This window comes from Monodelphis domestica, chromosome 8 (genome assembly GCF_027887165.1).
Source record: "Monodelphis domestica isolate mMonDom1 chromosome 8, mMonDom1.pri, whole genome shotgun sequence".
Lineage (NCBI taxonomy): Eukaryota > Metazoa > Chordata > Mammalia > Didelphimorphia > Didelphidae > Monodelphis > Monodelphis domestica.
Window position 1 is genome coordinate 29,246,303 of NC_077234.1, and position 16,791 is coordinate 29,263,093.

A 16,791-nucleotide genomic window follows, 5' to 3' on the forward strand; every position below is an offset into this window, starting at 1 on the left:
ACTCATGTAACCACTTACTGTGATCATCCAGGGGAGCAGAATGATGACCAAAGCTAGTCTGGCAGCAAAGACAATGGATAAAAGACAACTGAAGGTGAGAAACATGTCAAAGGAAGTTCTTGGTGACTGATTTGATTATGGTACCTGTTCCCAAAGACTGGGAAGAGATCTAGATTAAGTGTAAAAGTTTCACTTATATAGCAATGTTGGTTTTCCTAAAAAATGTAAAAAAAAAAAAAAGAAATGGAAAAAGAATTGGAAAAATGTCCACAGGCTTTGAGAAAAGACCCGAAGTAGTGGCTGAGAACTAGAAAATATAGTCAGACAGAACTGGATTTTAAAATTAGATGAAGAAACACCGAGGAGCCCCAAGGGAATAGGATTCTTCTATGAAGCTCCATTACTTAATAGGTTTGAGAGACATCTAGGTTTAACCACTGTAACCCACAAAAGTTCCTATTTTATATTTTAGGGGACTTTAGAGTTGGAATGGTCTTTTAGAAAGGGTTCATTCAATCCATTCATTTTACAGATGAGGAAACTGAGGTTGAAAGAGATTTTAAAATTCACCCAAGGTCATATTTGCTGCAAAGATTATTCTCCCTATTTTCTGTTTCTCTTCTAATTAAAGCTGATTTCTTTTTATTTATGTAGTCAAAATTCTCCATTGTATCTTCTGTTGTCCTCTTCATTAATTGTTTGTTTATATATTCTTCCTTAATAATTTATCTGAGAGGCAATTTATTTCTGGCTCCTCTAAATTTGTTAACAACATCAACCATTAGATTTAAGTAATATATACCTATTTAGAGCCCATTTTTATTCACTGTGTGACATATTGGTCTATGGCTAGATTCTGCAAGACTACTTTCCAATTTTCCCAGCAGTTTTTATTTATTTAATTGTGGTCTTTGGGTTTATCAAATACAAGCCCACTTATATTTCTTAGTTTCTCTGTGTTGGGTACCAAGTCTATTCCACTTATTTACTTGTCTAGTTCTTTTTTAACCCATATCTTCTTCCTTGGTGTCAACTTTAAGACAGAAGAGACAAGGACTAGGCAGTTGGAGTTAAGTGACTTGCCCAACCAGGGCCACAGAGTGAAGACTTGTCTGAAACCACATTTGAACCCAGGTCCTCCTGGCTCCAGGACTAGTGCTCTATCCACTGTGCTACCCAGCTGTCTCACTCTCTCTAATTCTTAATCAATTCCAGATAGCATAGTTTGAGTTTGGTACTACTAATCCTGCTTCCTTCTACTTTATATTTTCATTATTTCCCTTTTAATTCATTCCCTTCTGTTCCTCCAGATGAATTTCATTACCTTTTCTACCTCCACTAAGATAACCCTTTGATGCTTTATTTTCTCATGGTACAGAACTTAAAAAATTAATTCAGAAAGCATGCCTCATAGAAAGATAATTTTGAAGAATTGAGAAATCTGTTAGACACTAGGACCACCTTCAAATTTCAGAAAACCAGGCATAACTTACTACCCAGCTCCTGACAGAGAAGTGAGATGGAGTTAAGTGTAGAATGAGATGTATATTTTTTGGAAATGAATTTTTTGACTGGCTAAGTATATTTTATTCCTTTAGGAAGGGAGACAAGAGAAAGGGAAAAAATTGTGTTCATTAAAAAATATTAAATTTTTAGAAAATGAACCAAGCAATAATGTAGTATCTAACAACACTTTAGGGTACTGTTCAAAGCTATTTACAAGATACCCTCTGTAAATTAAACTCTGTTCATTTTATCTCCTTTAGCAATCACATCCAAAAATGTCCATTTGCTTGCTAATATTCCAGAAAATGGATGAAAAATGAAAATATAAAAAATAAAATAAAGAATAAATCCAATTCTATTACTCTCTCCTACTCAATAAACTCCAGTGCTTCTCTTTTTCCTCTAGGTTTAAGCCTCATTTCCTTTGTTGGCATTTAAAATTCTTTACACCCCAATTCTCCAGTCTTCTTCCAATTTACTGCCCTCCATGAAGTCTACCATATTGTTCCTCGTACACAATATTGCACCACTTGTCTCCATGCCTTTGAAACGAATTTTTTCCATGCTTGAGATACTCTTCCTTCCTATCTCTATCTCTTCTAATGCTGACTGCCTTCACCTCAAAAGACTTCTAGAGGAAGCCTTTTCCAGAACCCCCCCCCCTCAGCTAAAATAAAGCCACCAATAAGTATTTATTCATGCCCTACTAGGTAACCTTTCATCTCCTCTCTCTATATATATCTTCTCTATACCTATTTACAGAAACTTTAAGAGGCTAGAGACTATTTTTATTTTTTAATTCTATCCTCAGTGCTTAACCCAGGGGCAGCTAAGTAGTTCAATGGACAGAGAGCCAAGTCTGGAGAAAATAGCAGGTGCTGGGTTCAAATCTGCTCTCAGGGACTTGCTAGCTATATGACCATGGGCAAGTCACTTAACGCCAGTTGCCTAGCCCTTGCTGCTCTTCTTCCTTGGAACAGACCCCTAGTATGGATTCTAAGACTAAAGGCAATGGTTTCCAAAAAACGCCTCATGTTTTGCCTAATCCAAGTATAATCAGATAGAATTGCTTGCTAGTTCCGGGAGATGGGAGGAAGACAATTTGGATCTTATAACGTTGGAAAACCTATATGGAAATTTGTTATACATATATTGGTAAAAATAAAATATCTTCATAAAAATGCCTGCCCCATAATACCTTCTTGATAAATATTTGTCAGTTGATTGATTAATAGTTGTAGAATGCCTCTGGCTCTTACACAGACCTAAAGAGGAAATCATGAACAATTAAGTGGCACAGGGTGTTGTGTGTCAGGCCCAGAGTCAGGAAGATCCATTTTTCTGACGTTAGACACTTAGTAGTCATATGACCCTGAGCAAATCAGTTAACTCTGCTTGCCTCAATGTTGACATCTGTAAAATGAGCAGGGGAAGGAAATGGCAAACTTCTCCAGTATCTCAGCCAAGAAAATCCCAAATAGGGTCCTCAGGAGTGGGATATGACTAAGAAACAACTGGAAAAAGATAATTAAATGACCATTATTGAAAGCTGAAAGTAAAATTAATTTTCAGTGATATTTTAGGATCGCACAGCTAGAAAAGACTGAAGAAGTCAGTCACTTTAAAGAATTTATTTTATACATGACCAAACTGAAGTTCAGAGAAAATGAAAGACTTGCCCATGGTTCCATTAGTAAGAAACATCAGAGGAAAATTTGAACCCAGCTCCTCTGACTCCAGAGTCAGGATTCTTTCCATTGTAATATTCTGCTTCAACAATTCAGTCACAGCTGGTAAGAGCCCGGAGTCATTCCTATTGCATGTAGGATAAGAAAGGGTTCAAGACGACAGGCTGACATTTCTCCCAACATCCTGCCAATTTAGCTCTTTAACTCATAGAGAGGTCAATGAAAGCTTGTCACAGGTGCCTAATTTACAGAGAGTACAGATGAAGAAATGTACTTGGTAGACTTGCCTAAAATTTTAAGTGGTTATGAAAACGAACGAGACTTCTCTGGGCTGGAGCACCTCCTGATGTCTCATTGTGATTCAGAGGGGAACCTGGATCTTCAGAAATTCTATCAGTGGTGTGCAAGCTCTGCCAGCCACTACCAGGCTGGCAAGGCTTCCCACCCCAACCTAATTACTGACAGCTGTTATTTGAGAACTGATCTGCCTAAGTTCTGTCAGGATCCTTCACTGGTTAGCCAAAGGGAGATGCATTCTTCATCCATGACTGGCCTGGAAGATCGTCTCAAAGTGGGGAAATGTCACTCTTTGTGTTAAGTGGAAACAGTGCCCAGAGAGGACGTGGTGAGGAAAAGAGCCTTCCTGCAAACTGGGAGTCAATGGAAACTGGGAATCCGAAAGCCTTTTTTTAAATAAAATTTTATTGATAGAGTTCCAGTTTATATTTCCTAGTGTATTTATTTTTAATTTATTAATTTATATTTCCTCTCCCAGAAAATTATTTTTTTAGAAAAAAAATTGAAAGAAAGAAAAAGAGGGGGAAATTAATAATATTGATCAATACAATCACAAATCAGACATTATAGATCATGTTCTAGACATTAATGCCTCCACCTCAGTAAAGGAGAGGAGTGGAAGGAAGGAAGAGGTCTTCTCTTCCTCCATTCCAAATCCTAACTTCAATGTCTTTAAGTTCCAATTAAATCCCACCTTCTGCAGAAATCTTACCCAAATCCCACTAAATTCCTTTTCTCCCTCCTTTAATTATCTTTTTTTATTCATCCTGTGAATTTATCCTGTGAGTAGTTTGCTTTGTATATACTTGTTAGCATTTGCCTCTCCCATTAGAGTGTAAACGCCCTGAAGTTAGAGATGATCTTTTTTTTTTCTTTTTATATCCTCAGCCCTTTCCTCCCCTCTCCTCATCATAGAAAGCATCATCTAGCAAGGGACAATCCTTTGCCTCTTTTTGGATCTCCATCGTAAGCACAGTGTGCGGTACATAATCTTTTCTTGATTGATTGATTGATTGATTATCTCTTCTTTGGAGCCAAGTTTGTTCTTGGTTCATTCATTCATTTTTAAATTAAAATTAAAATTAAATTAAATATAAATGTTTTATGATTATTTTCATTGATATTATTGTGGACAATATAGATGTTGTTTTCCTACTGCTTCTTACTTTTTGAACTTTTTCAACTAGTTATGAAATCCTCATCTTTTGTCATTTCTTACACTACAATACTATTCCATTGCTTTTATGTACCACCATTTGCTCTTCTAGCTTCTAATTGATGGGCGTCTACTTTGTTTCCAATTCTTTGCTATGATGGAAAGTGTTGTTATTAAGATTCTGGTGCATATGAAACTTTTTTTTTAATTAATGACCTCTTTGGGATATATGCCTAACAGCCAAATCTCTGGGTCCAAAGTATAATAAACATTAGACACTTCATCTGCATAATCCTCAGTTGCTTTCCAGAACTGTTGGTTCAGGGCTGCTCTATGGCCAACTATAGCCAACCTGAAATCTCAGCAGCCAATTATTAAATCTTCAGGATGATCATTTACACCTCAGAAATTGGAAAACATTGAGAATCAGTGCTTTGTTTATTGGTTTTTGACAGTCTAAATTTAAGAAAGTGATGGATAAAATGTGAATAATGCAGGCTAAACACAAAAGTGTATCGTGAACATATTTTCCTCTGAGAGCCACTTGTTAAAACACATTCCAGCCCACTCCTGATTCTACTAATTCACAGCTCCACCAATAATGCATTTGTAGATTATTTCTGCAACACTTTCAGCTCAGTATTGGAATCAGATAATCTTTATTGTGAGAGCAAGGTTTCCTACTCAGGAAAAGGACCATGACTTTGCATGACACATCAACATTCCTCACATCATTTAGGCTTAAAATCTTGATGTTATCTTTCACTCATCCCACCTCTTTGGAGTCAGGAAATATTGATTTATAATTCCAGACCCAGTATATACTTCCTGTGGGACTTTAGAGTAAATGACAGTTCTCTTCAGACCTCATACTTTCACAGATGTAAAGCCCCACAGCTAATATGTGTCTAAGAACAGATTTGAACTCAGATCTTTCTGGCTCCAGGTCTAAGGCTCTATCCATTGTGCCACTTAGCTACTCCCTGATTTTAGGTCAGTCTCTTCAGAGTCCCCAAAATATGCTATTTTAAAAAAATAATTCATGTCAGCCAATTTTTTAAAAAGTCCACGTCCCATCTTATTTCTATGCTTTAAGTCACACTTGTTATTCTCACTTGGAATATTTCCCTCTTTTAGCCTTCTGCCTGCCCCAATCACTTCCCAAATAAAACTATCCTTGTTTCCCTGACTAGTCCCATCTTCAACACACTCCTTCTCCTCTAATTTCCTTTATCCTTTTGCATCCATAAAACACAATCAAATACTTAATTTCAAATAGTCTTAAATTTCAGTCAGTCCTCTAATTATTTGCTTTAGGCTGGTTTATAATCTCCTTGAAGTCAGGGATTAAAAGAAGTCATGGTGAATGGAGTATAGGATTTAGAGTTAGCTTAAATGATGTTCAAATCCTCTCAACCCATTTGATAGCTGCGTAATTCTGGGAAAGTTATGTAGCCTTCCTGAAAGTCAGTTTTCTTATTTGGAAAAGGGACATAATAATATCTATTAAAATGTTTTTGTGAATATTATCTTTATTGGCATAGCAATGTCTCAGTACATTCATGTATCACAATCTGTTTAGTGAAATGATGGGTGTCTTTGTTTGAATATTAAATGAAATGCCTTGTAAATATTATGAATATTAAATAAAATGTTTTGTAAACAATGCCAATATATCAGCCATTGGTGCGAAATATCATTTACACTAATGCATTATTGGTAGAGCTGCAAATTAGTGCAACCATTCTGGAAAGAAATTTCGAATTCTGCAAATAAAATGACTAAAATTTCCATATCCTTTGACCCAGAGGTCCCATTGGTATACAACCCAAGGAGGTCATTGACAGAAAAGAAGGCTCCATATAACCCAAAATATCTATAATACCACTTACTGTAGTAGCAAAGAACTGGAAATAAGAATATACCCATCATTTTCGCTAAGCAGATTGTGATACATAAATGTAATGGGACATTGCTATGCTGTGGAAGATGATAAAGATAATTAATATATAGAAATGAGGAAAGACTTATGTGAACTGATCTGCAATAAAGTAAAATAGAGCCAAGGAAATATTAGAAATGATTATTAAAGCAACATAAATGGAAAGCCAAAAACAATAAAAAACTGAATATTGTGAAATGATAAAAATTAACAAACAAACATGGCCTTAAAGAAGAGATAAGAAAAACCAGTTACATTCAATCCTCTACTGATAGACATATATGGAAGGAGGGATTCCAAGGGGCATGGCGTATTGCATATAATGTCAGATTTCTTTTAGTGCATTGATCAGTTTTGCTAAATTTTTTCCTCTTCTATGTCTTTTCTTTCTTTTTTTTTAACAATTCATTACTATAAGGAATAATATAATAATCTTCCTCCCTGGGAAAGAAAGAGAGAGAGATAAATGGGAAATCCAGATGAAATAGGAAAAAATAGATTTCCAAAAAATCGATTCTAACAACTAAATACCAGCCATTATTATTATTCTGTCTTACATGTATACTCTATCCCACACAATGCTAAGCTCAAAGTAAGCCCTGAGTACATCTTGTTAATTGATAAGTTAATAATTGCAACCAAGTTAAGTCTCAGGATTCAGTGGGACTAGCTAAAGTATAAGAGGATTTGAGGCTCTGGTCTCTAGAATTTCATCTCTTTTAGGATTCCATAGAAAAACTGAACCAGAAAAAAAAATATTTAGATGGACTTTTTTAAAATCCATTCCAAAACACTAAAGTTTTCTCAACACAGCGCCAAGCATCTGGCTGTTTGGAAGCATCTGAACAAGGAAAAAATTTCTGCCTCTTGCTCAATGTTTGGTGTTTTATAAACAAGCACTTCTAAAAATTCTGGCAGAATAGGTAGGTCAACAAGCCAGTGGGATGTGATTGGGCCCTTTTCCCTTGAATGATTGGAGTAAAAAAGATTAGGAATTTGTGGCATTTAAGCCCAAAGAGCTTGTAAATCTCACTCCCAAATAATGTTCTAGCCTATTAATGTTCTAGATAGTTTGGGAAATAAAAGCATTAAAATGGGAAATGGCTATCCCAAAGTTTTAAAAGCAAAAGCTAAACTCTCTTTGTGGTGGCAAAAAAAAAAGAAAAGAAAAGAAAAGAAATAAAGAAAATGAGGGGATGCCCTTCAACTGGAGAATGGCTGAACAAATTGTGGTACATGTTGGTGATGGAATACTATTGTGCTAAAAGGAATAATAAAGTAGAGGAATTCCATGGAGACTGGAACAACCTCCAGAAAGTGATGCAGAGAGAAAGGGGCAGAACCAGGAGAACATTGTACACAGAGACTCATACATTGTAGCACGATCGAATGTAATGGACTTCTCTAGCAGTAGCAATGCAATGATCCAGGAAAATTTGGAGGGACTTATGAGAAAGAACTGTGGGAGCAGAAACGCAGAAGAAAAACAACTGCTTGATCACGTGGTTCAATGGGGATATGACTGGGGATGTAAACTCTAAACAATCACCCTAGTGCAATTATCAATAATATAGAAATAGGTATTGAGCAATGATACAAGTAAAACCCAGTGGAATTGTGCTGTGCCTACAGAGGGGGTGAGGAAGTGGGGAGGGAAAGAACATGAATCACGTAACCATGGAAAAATATTCCAAACTAATTAATTAAATAAAATTTTTCAACTAAAAACATAAAATAAAATTTAAAAAAAAGCAAAGGCTAAGATTGTCATGTAGTTTAAAGGATCCCTGAAGTCCCAGGTGCTGAATCAATAGCAGAAGCGAGTCCTTATAAAGATACTATGGTAAGGGCCTAAAACACTGGGATGACCCCTTGGAGAGGGGTTCCTTATATAATAGAAAAGCATATATTTTATGTCTCCTTTCCAAATCCAGGGATAAAATTCTGTGCAAGCTATAGGATTGTGAGATTGGAAAACATCTCAAGAATTCCATGATCTAAAGAAGTTCTTCAACCTGAGAATTCCCTTCTGCTGGGTGAGACTTATAAGCATTTATTCTATCATTTAGCACCCTAAAACTAGACTGAGAAGACATGTGGAGTCCTGAAATTTGGCACGACAATTACAACGGCAGTAATTAACAGAAATATTTGGAGAAAGTCGTTTTCAGTTAGGTAGAATGCTAGTTGCCTCACTCTTTGACATCCAGGACCCTTTTGTTTTTGTCCCTATGAACCCATTGACTTGAATGGTGCCTGGGACATAGCAAGTATTTAATAAATGATTATTGAATTAACAAGTGGGAACATTTGAAGACACTTATTTATACGGAACCCTTCTAATAGAGTTAGTCTGCCAATAATCATCTATTCAGTGTAAACTGTATCCCAGGAACTATATTAGGCACTGGAGAAATTTAAAAAAAAATTTTTGAAATAATTATTGCCCTCAAGGAGCTTACATCCTACAAGATAGGAAGTAAACACATCTGCAGCCCATCTGTGAACTTCCAGAAAGAGAGGATGCCAGAACAGGTTCCTTGATATAAGCAATGAAAACCAGCTCATCTTTATTTGGAAATAAAACTCACTATAAAAATACATTCGGAGTCAATATGGGTTCATCGTTAACACTAAGATTATAAGTCCATGAGTTCTCTTTTACCCACCCTTATTTTATGAGCCACTCCTTTATAGGAAAAGCAAGATGAAATAAAATGAAAATCAGCCCTTTTTATCCTGAAATAAAACCCACTCTAAAACCCCACACACCAAATAACAAAGTTGAAAGAGAGCATGAGGCTCCAGAGAGTAAGCAATGCCAACTTACCAGGCAGAATTGAGGCAGAGGGGCACAGGGTTATGGAGAGAGAACTCATTCTCCAGGTTGTGGTAGCATCAACACTCAAGGAAATCACAAATTCTCTCCAGCAAGATAATCCTCCAGATGTGAGTGATCCAAAATAGACTGCAAATGGTAATTCAGTTCAAGGTAGCAGCATCCTTGGCTTGGAATTCACTCTTCTTTCTCTGTCCAAGCTCAAAAGTTTCTGGTGCTTCCCATTCCACTTTTCTGTCTCCCATAATTCCAGGTAAAAAAAACCTACAGTCCCTATCAACCTACTTGCCTATTGGCTCTACACACTTGATTGATGCTGAGTCATTTTCAGTCAGATCTAACTTTTTGTGACTCCATTTGGAGTTTTTGAGGTAAAGATATTGAAGTGGTTTATCATTTCCTTCTCCGGTTCATTTTATAAATGTGGAAACTGAGGCAAATAGGGTTAAGAGACTTGCCCAAGGTCACATAGTGAGGAAGGGTCTGAGGTCAGATTCGAACTCAGGAGGCTGTCTTCCTAATTCCAGGCCAAGCACTCTATCCACTATGCCACCTAGCTGCCCCCTCAACACAATGATACTTTTCATTTTTATCTTTGTGTTCCCTGTACCCGGAATAATGTCGGACACATAGTAAGTCTCTAAATATACCATTTTTAATGGAATTGAATGAACTCAATCGTAAGAAGGAATTTTCTGAGCATTACAAAAATATATGACTGAACACGTAATGCAATAAGGATATGATTAGGGTTTTGATGTTAAAAGATCGCTCTGCTGAAAATACGAATAACATGGAAATAGGTTTTGAACAATGACACACGGATAACCCAGTGGAACTGTTTGTCGGCTCCTGGAGGGGAGAGGGAAGTGGTGGAGAATCATAAAATTAATGGAACCATGAAAAATATTCTAAATAAAAAAGGGGAAAAATGAAAAAAGGAGGAATTTTCTGCAAAATCCCTTCATAACATAAAAAAATGATACTTACATAGCATTTTCCTTACATTATCATTTAAGCCTCTCAATCTCCCCATGAAGTAAGAACTACCCATATTTTTATCCCATTTGACACAAGGAAACCAAATTTCCAAGAAGGTAAATGTTTTGCCATCTCAGATATTAAGCGTCTGAGTTAAGAGTTGAAATCGAGTTTTTGAGACTCTCGTCTTATGTTAACAGGATCATAGGTATTAGAGGGAGAAGCAACTTTAGATAGATCATTGAGTCCAACCCATTCATTTAACGCATGAGAAAACTGAGTCCCAGAAAGGTTTAATAATTTGGTCAGGGAGAGATAGAATTCGAAACCAGGTTTTATGAGTATTCTTTCTATTATTCTACACAGCCCATTTCTATTGGGAGGTCTCAATAATAAATTAGTATCTCCCTGCTGTTGGTTAGTGGCAGCTGGCGGTTCAATAAATAGAGCTTTGGGTCTGGAGTCAGAAAGACTTGAGTTCAAATCTAATCTCAGATACTTCCAAGCTCTTTGATCCAGGGCAAATCACTTAACCTTTGTCTGCCTCAGTTTCCCAATCTGTAAAAAAGCAATAGAAATAGCACCTACCTCTCAGGACTGCTGTGAGGATCAAATGAGATGATATTTGAAAAGCATTTCTTGAAGCATAAAGCACTGTACAAATACTAGCTATTTATAGCAATTTCCCTGCTGTTAGTAGAAATGTGTAGCAATGGATTAGAATATTGTCATTCTAGCTTTTTATATACTTAGGAAAAGATACATTTTATACATTTATAAACGAGGAAGTCAATTGGCTCAGTAGATTAAGCACTAGACTTTGAGCCATGAAAACCTGAGTTCAAATCCAGGCTAACTGGATACATCCCTTAATCTCAGTTACATATCAGTAAGATGGAGATCGTAAAAGTACTCATCTCCAAGAAGTGCCCTAAAAGTAAAATGAGATATTTGTAAAACATTTTGCAAATCCCAAAACACTGTATTAAAACTAATTATTGAAGAGCAATAACCCTGTGAGGTAGTGAAGGTAGTATTATACCCATTATTTTTAAACCTTTACCTTCTATCTTGCAATCCATACTAAAATATCAGTTCCAGGTAGAAGCTGGGTAGCTCAGTGGATTGAGAACCAGGCCTAGAGATGTGAGGTCCTGGGTTCAAATCTGACCTCAGATACTTCCCAGCTGTGTGACCATGGGCAAGTCACTTAACCCCCATTTCCTAGCCCTTACCACTCTTCTTTGGAACCAATACATAATATTGATTCCAAGATGGAAGGTAAGAGTTTAAAAAAATAAAATATCAGTTCCAAGGCATTAGAGCAGTAAGGACTAGGCAACTGGGTTTAAATGACTTGCCCATGTCCACAGAGCTAAAGAGTATCTGGGGTCAAATTTGAACCCAGGACCTCCTTCTCCAGACCTGGCTCTCTAACCACTGCATCACCTAGATGTCCCTATCATATCCATTTAATAAATATAGAAACTGAGGCACAAAATGGGAGTGATTTACCCAGTGAGAGCTAGTAAATGCCAGAGGAAGGATCTGAACCCATTACAGTGCTCTTACTATGGCCAGACACCCATACTAGACTAACCAATTTTTCAAATTTCCATGCCTAGTTATTTTTGCTCAGTCTTCTTGCTAGCAGCACTTTGGCTGCCTTTGTCTTGTCTCAGTACTTTCCTTTAAAGTCATCTGCCTGTCTTTATAAAGAAAGAGCCCTAAACCAGACACTAAATTTCAACAAGGTACTGTCAGTAACAAGAAGAACTTTAGATGTTTATTTCAAAATCCCTCTCTTCTCTTCAAGGATCAATAAACAAGTTATTCATCCCCTGTTGTATATAAGTTATTGAACTTGTTGTTGGGGATGCAAAGAGAAATATGGACGAACAGGGAAAAATTAAGGAAAGAGACAGACAGAGAAAAGAAAACAGAGAGACAGACAAGAGTGAGAGAGAGAGGCAGAGCTGGAGACAGAGGGACAGAGGGACAGAGACAGAAAGACAGGGATAGACAGAAAGAGGGAGAAGGAGGGAGGAAGGGGAACAGGGAGTCAGGGAGAAAGACAGAGAAAGGGAGAGGGGGGGACAGAGGGAGAAACAAGAGAGACAGATGAGAGAGAGAGACAGGGAGACAGATGAGACAGAGAGACAGAAGGAGAGAGACAGAGAGAGACACACACAGAAATAGAGAGAGACAGAGAGAAAGAGAGAGGGAGACAGACATATAGAGAGGCAGAGAAACAGAGAGAGAGAGAGAGAGAGAGAGAGAGAGAGAGAGAGAGAGAGAGAGAGAGAGAGAGAGAGAGAGAGAGAGAGAGGAGAGAGAGGGAGACAAAGGAGAGACACAGAGAGAGAGAGGGAGAGAGGGAGAGAGGGAGAGAGAGAGAGAGAGAGATGCTACAATTCTGAAATGAGGAGAAGGGCATTCAAAGGATGAGAGGATTGTAGCTTAAGAGCCAAAAGGTCCTTAGAGGTGATCTAGTCTAACTCACTCATGTTATAGATGAAGAAATTGCACGAGTGAGCAGGGTCAGGAGATGCATCATTAACTCTGAAGATCAGGTAGTTCAGCCTGAACCCAGAGTTCATGAAAAAGGAATAAGAAATAAAACAGGTCTGGGAAGCAGAACACAGATTGTGAAAGGTCCTGAATGCCAGCGGGGCTATGAAGTTCCCATTTTATTTTATGTATGCTTATATGATAATGCCTCCTGTCTGTTGATAGCCTCCAATTTCTACTGGACTTAGTTTGTTGGGACATCATTGGTGCCATTTTGTATTTGTCTGTCCCCACTCCTGTGGTATGCAGCAGGAGGTATATGCCTAGTTTCTACCAAACTATTTCCATTTTTCCCAGAAGTTTTCGTCAAATAGTTAGTCCTTTGAAAAGCTTGGATCTTTCCATTTGTCAACCACAAGGTTGCTATGGTCATTTACTGTTGGGAGTTGAGTGGGTGCCTAATCGACTCCTCCGATCCACTACTCTCTTCCTTAGGCAGTATCCAATTGTTTCCATTGTTGTTGCTTTCTAATACAATTTGACATCCTATTTGGCTCAGCCACCTTTATACTTTTTTCATGAATTCTCTTGATATCCTTGAACTTTTGTTCTTCAAAGAAGTTCTCCAGAGGAGTTTCATGACTTTTTTCTAGCTCTATGAAATAATTCTGGGGTAACTTGATTGGTCTGGCACTGAAGAGCTGAATTCATGACAGCAGAATTGCCATTTTTATTATATTGGCTCAGCCAATCCTTGAGCAATGAATGCTTTTCTTTTTCAGTTGTCTAGAAATGGCTTGATTGGTGTGGATGGTCTTTTGTAGTGGTGATCATGTAGTTTCCTAGTTTTGTCTTGGCAGGTAGAATCCAGGTATTTTGCCTTTTGTGTAGCCAGAGGTCTTAGTACAGTGTCTGGCCCACAGTATGAGCTTAATAAACACTAGCTGAGGACTGATCGACATCAGGAAATGGGAAGCAAACTTTTGAGGAGAGTGACATGGTCAGAGCACCTTCTTATACACAGGAAAATCCCATTTGATTTGTTCAACATCTCATCTGTTCCCTTTAGTGTATTTTTGTTGTGATGTTTGCTTTAAAATAACTGTAGATATTCTCTGACATTTCACATCATGGCACCATGCTCAACAGCAAAATACCATGGAAGTGCAATGGGTTATTGGACAGCTAGGGGACGCAATGGGTCGGGAAGACTCATCAGCCTGAGTTCAAATCTTGCCTCAGATATCTCCAAGCTATGTGATCCTGAGCAAGTCACTTAGCCCCGTTTACCTCTGTTTCCTCATCTGTGAAATGGCCAACAACACCAGAATCTCTGCCAAGAAAATCTCAGGTGGGGTCACAAAGAGTCCAAGCAAACGACAATAAGCACAGGATCATGTTGGTGTAAGAACTGGGAGACTCATTCTCTCCCATGGAGAGGCATAATATCATAGGACCCACATTAAAGGACTAGCTCTGATCCCACGGTGTGGAACTTGTTCCCTGTGTGTGCAAATGGAGTTGGCAAGGCAACAGCTGTTACCTCCCTCTGCCAGTGACAAAGGAATAAAGGAATGAATTAAGAAGAAAGGAATATATGGCTTATTTATGCAGATAACCATGTTGCTAACTGTTAATCTTAGCCAGGGGTGCTCAATGAGGTCATTATTTTAGATGGGAAAGCAATGAGGCTAATCATAAGGGAAGGAGCTGAAGAGAGCACACCTGTCTCAGAGTCAGAGGAGCTGGTATCAAGCCTCATCTCTGCTACTAAGTAGTCATATGACCTTGGGCAAGTCACTGCCTGAGGCATGCAGGTAGCACAGTGGCTAGAGTGCTGAACTTGGAGTCAAGAAGATATGAGTTCAAATTCTGTCAGACAATTGTATGACCCTAGACAAATCACTTAATCCTTAGTTTCTTTATCTGTAAATAGGGAGAATAATAACACCTACCTTTATAGGATTATTATGAGGGAAAAATAATGTATTTAAAGTTCTTTGCAAAACTCAAAGGGCTATATAAATGCTAGCCATTATTGCTTCTTTCTGGACCCCAGTTTCCTCATCTTTAAAGAGGAACTGGAATAAAAGTTCCAGTTGAAAATCTATGATTCCAAAATAGTTTTTAAAATATAACAATTGCTGGCATTTGCAAGGTGTTCTGTACAAATGATCTCATTTGAACTCTACAACAGTGCTGGACTAGAGAAGTTAAAGGTTTGCCCTTGGACCCCCAGCTAGCAAAGCACAAGCAGTAAAAAGCTGAAACTGGGTCTTCCTAGTGTGATGTTCACCATGCTACCTCTCATAACAAACACTGTAAAAATAACTAATTCTAAATCCATTTGTAAAGAGGTTTTTCTAGAGATTTGGGGGGTTCGGTTAAAAGTTATATATATATATATATATATATATATATATATATATATAAAGAAACCTTAGTACACTACAGGTGATCTTGAGGGCTCTAACTTTAGCATAACTCAGTCATTAAGGGCCAAAAATATCAAGAAAATGGGTATTTGGGAGGACTGGGGAGAGAGATGTGTAGAAACTAATGGAGAAGGAGCAACTAATGTGCTTTGCTTGGCTAGAGCAGAGTAGTTTTGCAGGAAACTTATCCAATCTTCCTTTTTTTAATGAGCCAGTAATGTAACTTTGGGTTGGCATTGGGTCAAAACTAAATGGATGCTGGGGAAATATTCTCCTGTCCTCTTGGGCTTTCTTTACTGGCCAGATCATGAGAATTAATTGTCTGAATCAGAAAGGTTACCAACAGAAAAGGAGAGAAGTAAGCCAAATCCTGGGATAAGAGTAAACCCAGACTAAATTCTCTTGAGGAGCAATTAACATTGTTTCCTGGGCTAACCTGCTTTGTTTGGCAGTGGTCAACCTTCAAGGTTCAGCTCAGTTTTAATCTCCTATAAGAAATCTTTCCAGATCTGCAGCCTCGACGTTGTTAGTTCCCTCACTCCCAGAAATTACTTCATAATTTGTAATTATTTTGTATTTATTTTTGTTTTTTCTTCCTCCTCAACATATCTGAAGTAGAATGTAGGCTTCTAGAAGGCAGAAGCCTATCTTCCCTCCCTCTATCCCTCCCTCCCTCCTTTCCTTGCTTCCTCCCTTCTTTCCTTCCTTCCTTCCTTCCCCCCAACTTCTCTTCCTTCCTTCCTTCCTTCCTTCCTTCCTTCCTTCCTTCCTTCCTTCCTTCCTTCCTTCCTTCCTTCCTTCCTTCCTTCCTTCCTTCCTTCCATCTTTCCTTCCTTCCTTCCTTCCTTCCACTTTTCCTTCCTTCCTTCCTTCCACTTTTCCTTCCTTCCTTCCTTCCTTCCTTCCTTCCTTCCTTCCTTCCTTCCTTCCTTCCTTCCTTCCTTCCTTCCTTCCTTCCTTCCCTCCCTCCCTCCATCCTTTCCTTCTTTCCTCCTTCTCATGTTTCAATCACCCAACTTAGGGCATATAGTAGGCACTTCATAAACTCTTGATGAATTAAATGACATCAAACCTAAGAGAAAATTGCACAGAATGGCAGAGGTATCTTTTCTGTCTCTCAGTGACATGGTTCAAATGCCATACCTTGCCGGACCCACTCTTGGTTATGAAGTCTGTGCTCTAATGTTGAGCAGCACCTGTGAGAGCCAGATACCAATTCTGCCCAGTTGATGGTCATCGTGGTTTCCTCATCTTCAGAAGAACTTGTTGCTGGTTTTTCAAACAAGGAGATCAAGGCAGTGTTGAAGACAATTGCTTGAACCTGAGCCAGAAATGACATTGAAATGGATGTTGTGTTTGTGGAAGAAGGGTTGGTGGGAGCGGGGTGGGCAGAATGAAGACTCTAGCCTGAAAATACTACATTGTTAAAAATTCAT

The 16,791-nt window shown here is 38.1% G+C and overlaps 1 protein-coding gene across 1 annotated transcript in view; it reads right to left on the minus strand.

The window, feature by feature from the left end:
- Positions 1-16,791, minus strand: part of WDR49 (WD repeat domain 49) — a 203,797-nt gene that overhangs the window by 139,082 nt on the left and 47,924 nt on the right. Inside the window, exon 5 of the mRNA XM_007502257.3 lies at positions 16,499-16,676. Within this exon, the coding sequence (XP_007502319.2) occupies positions 16,499-16,676 (178 nt within the window). The remainder of the gene's footprint in view (positions 1-16,498; positions 16,677-16,791) is intronic.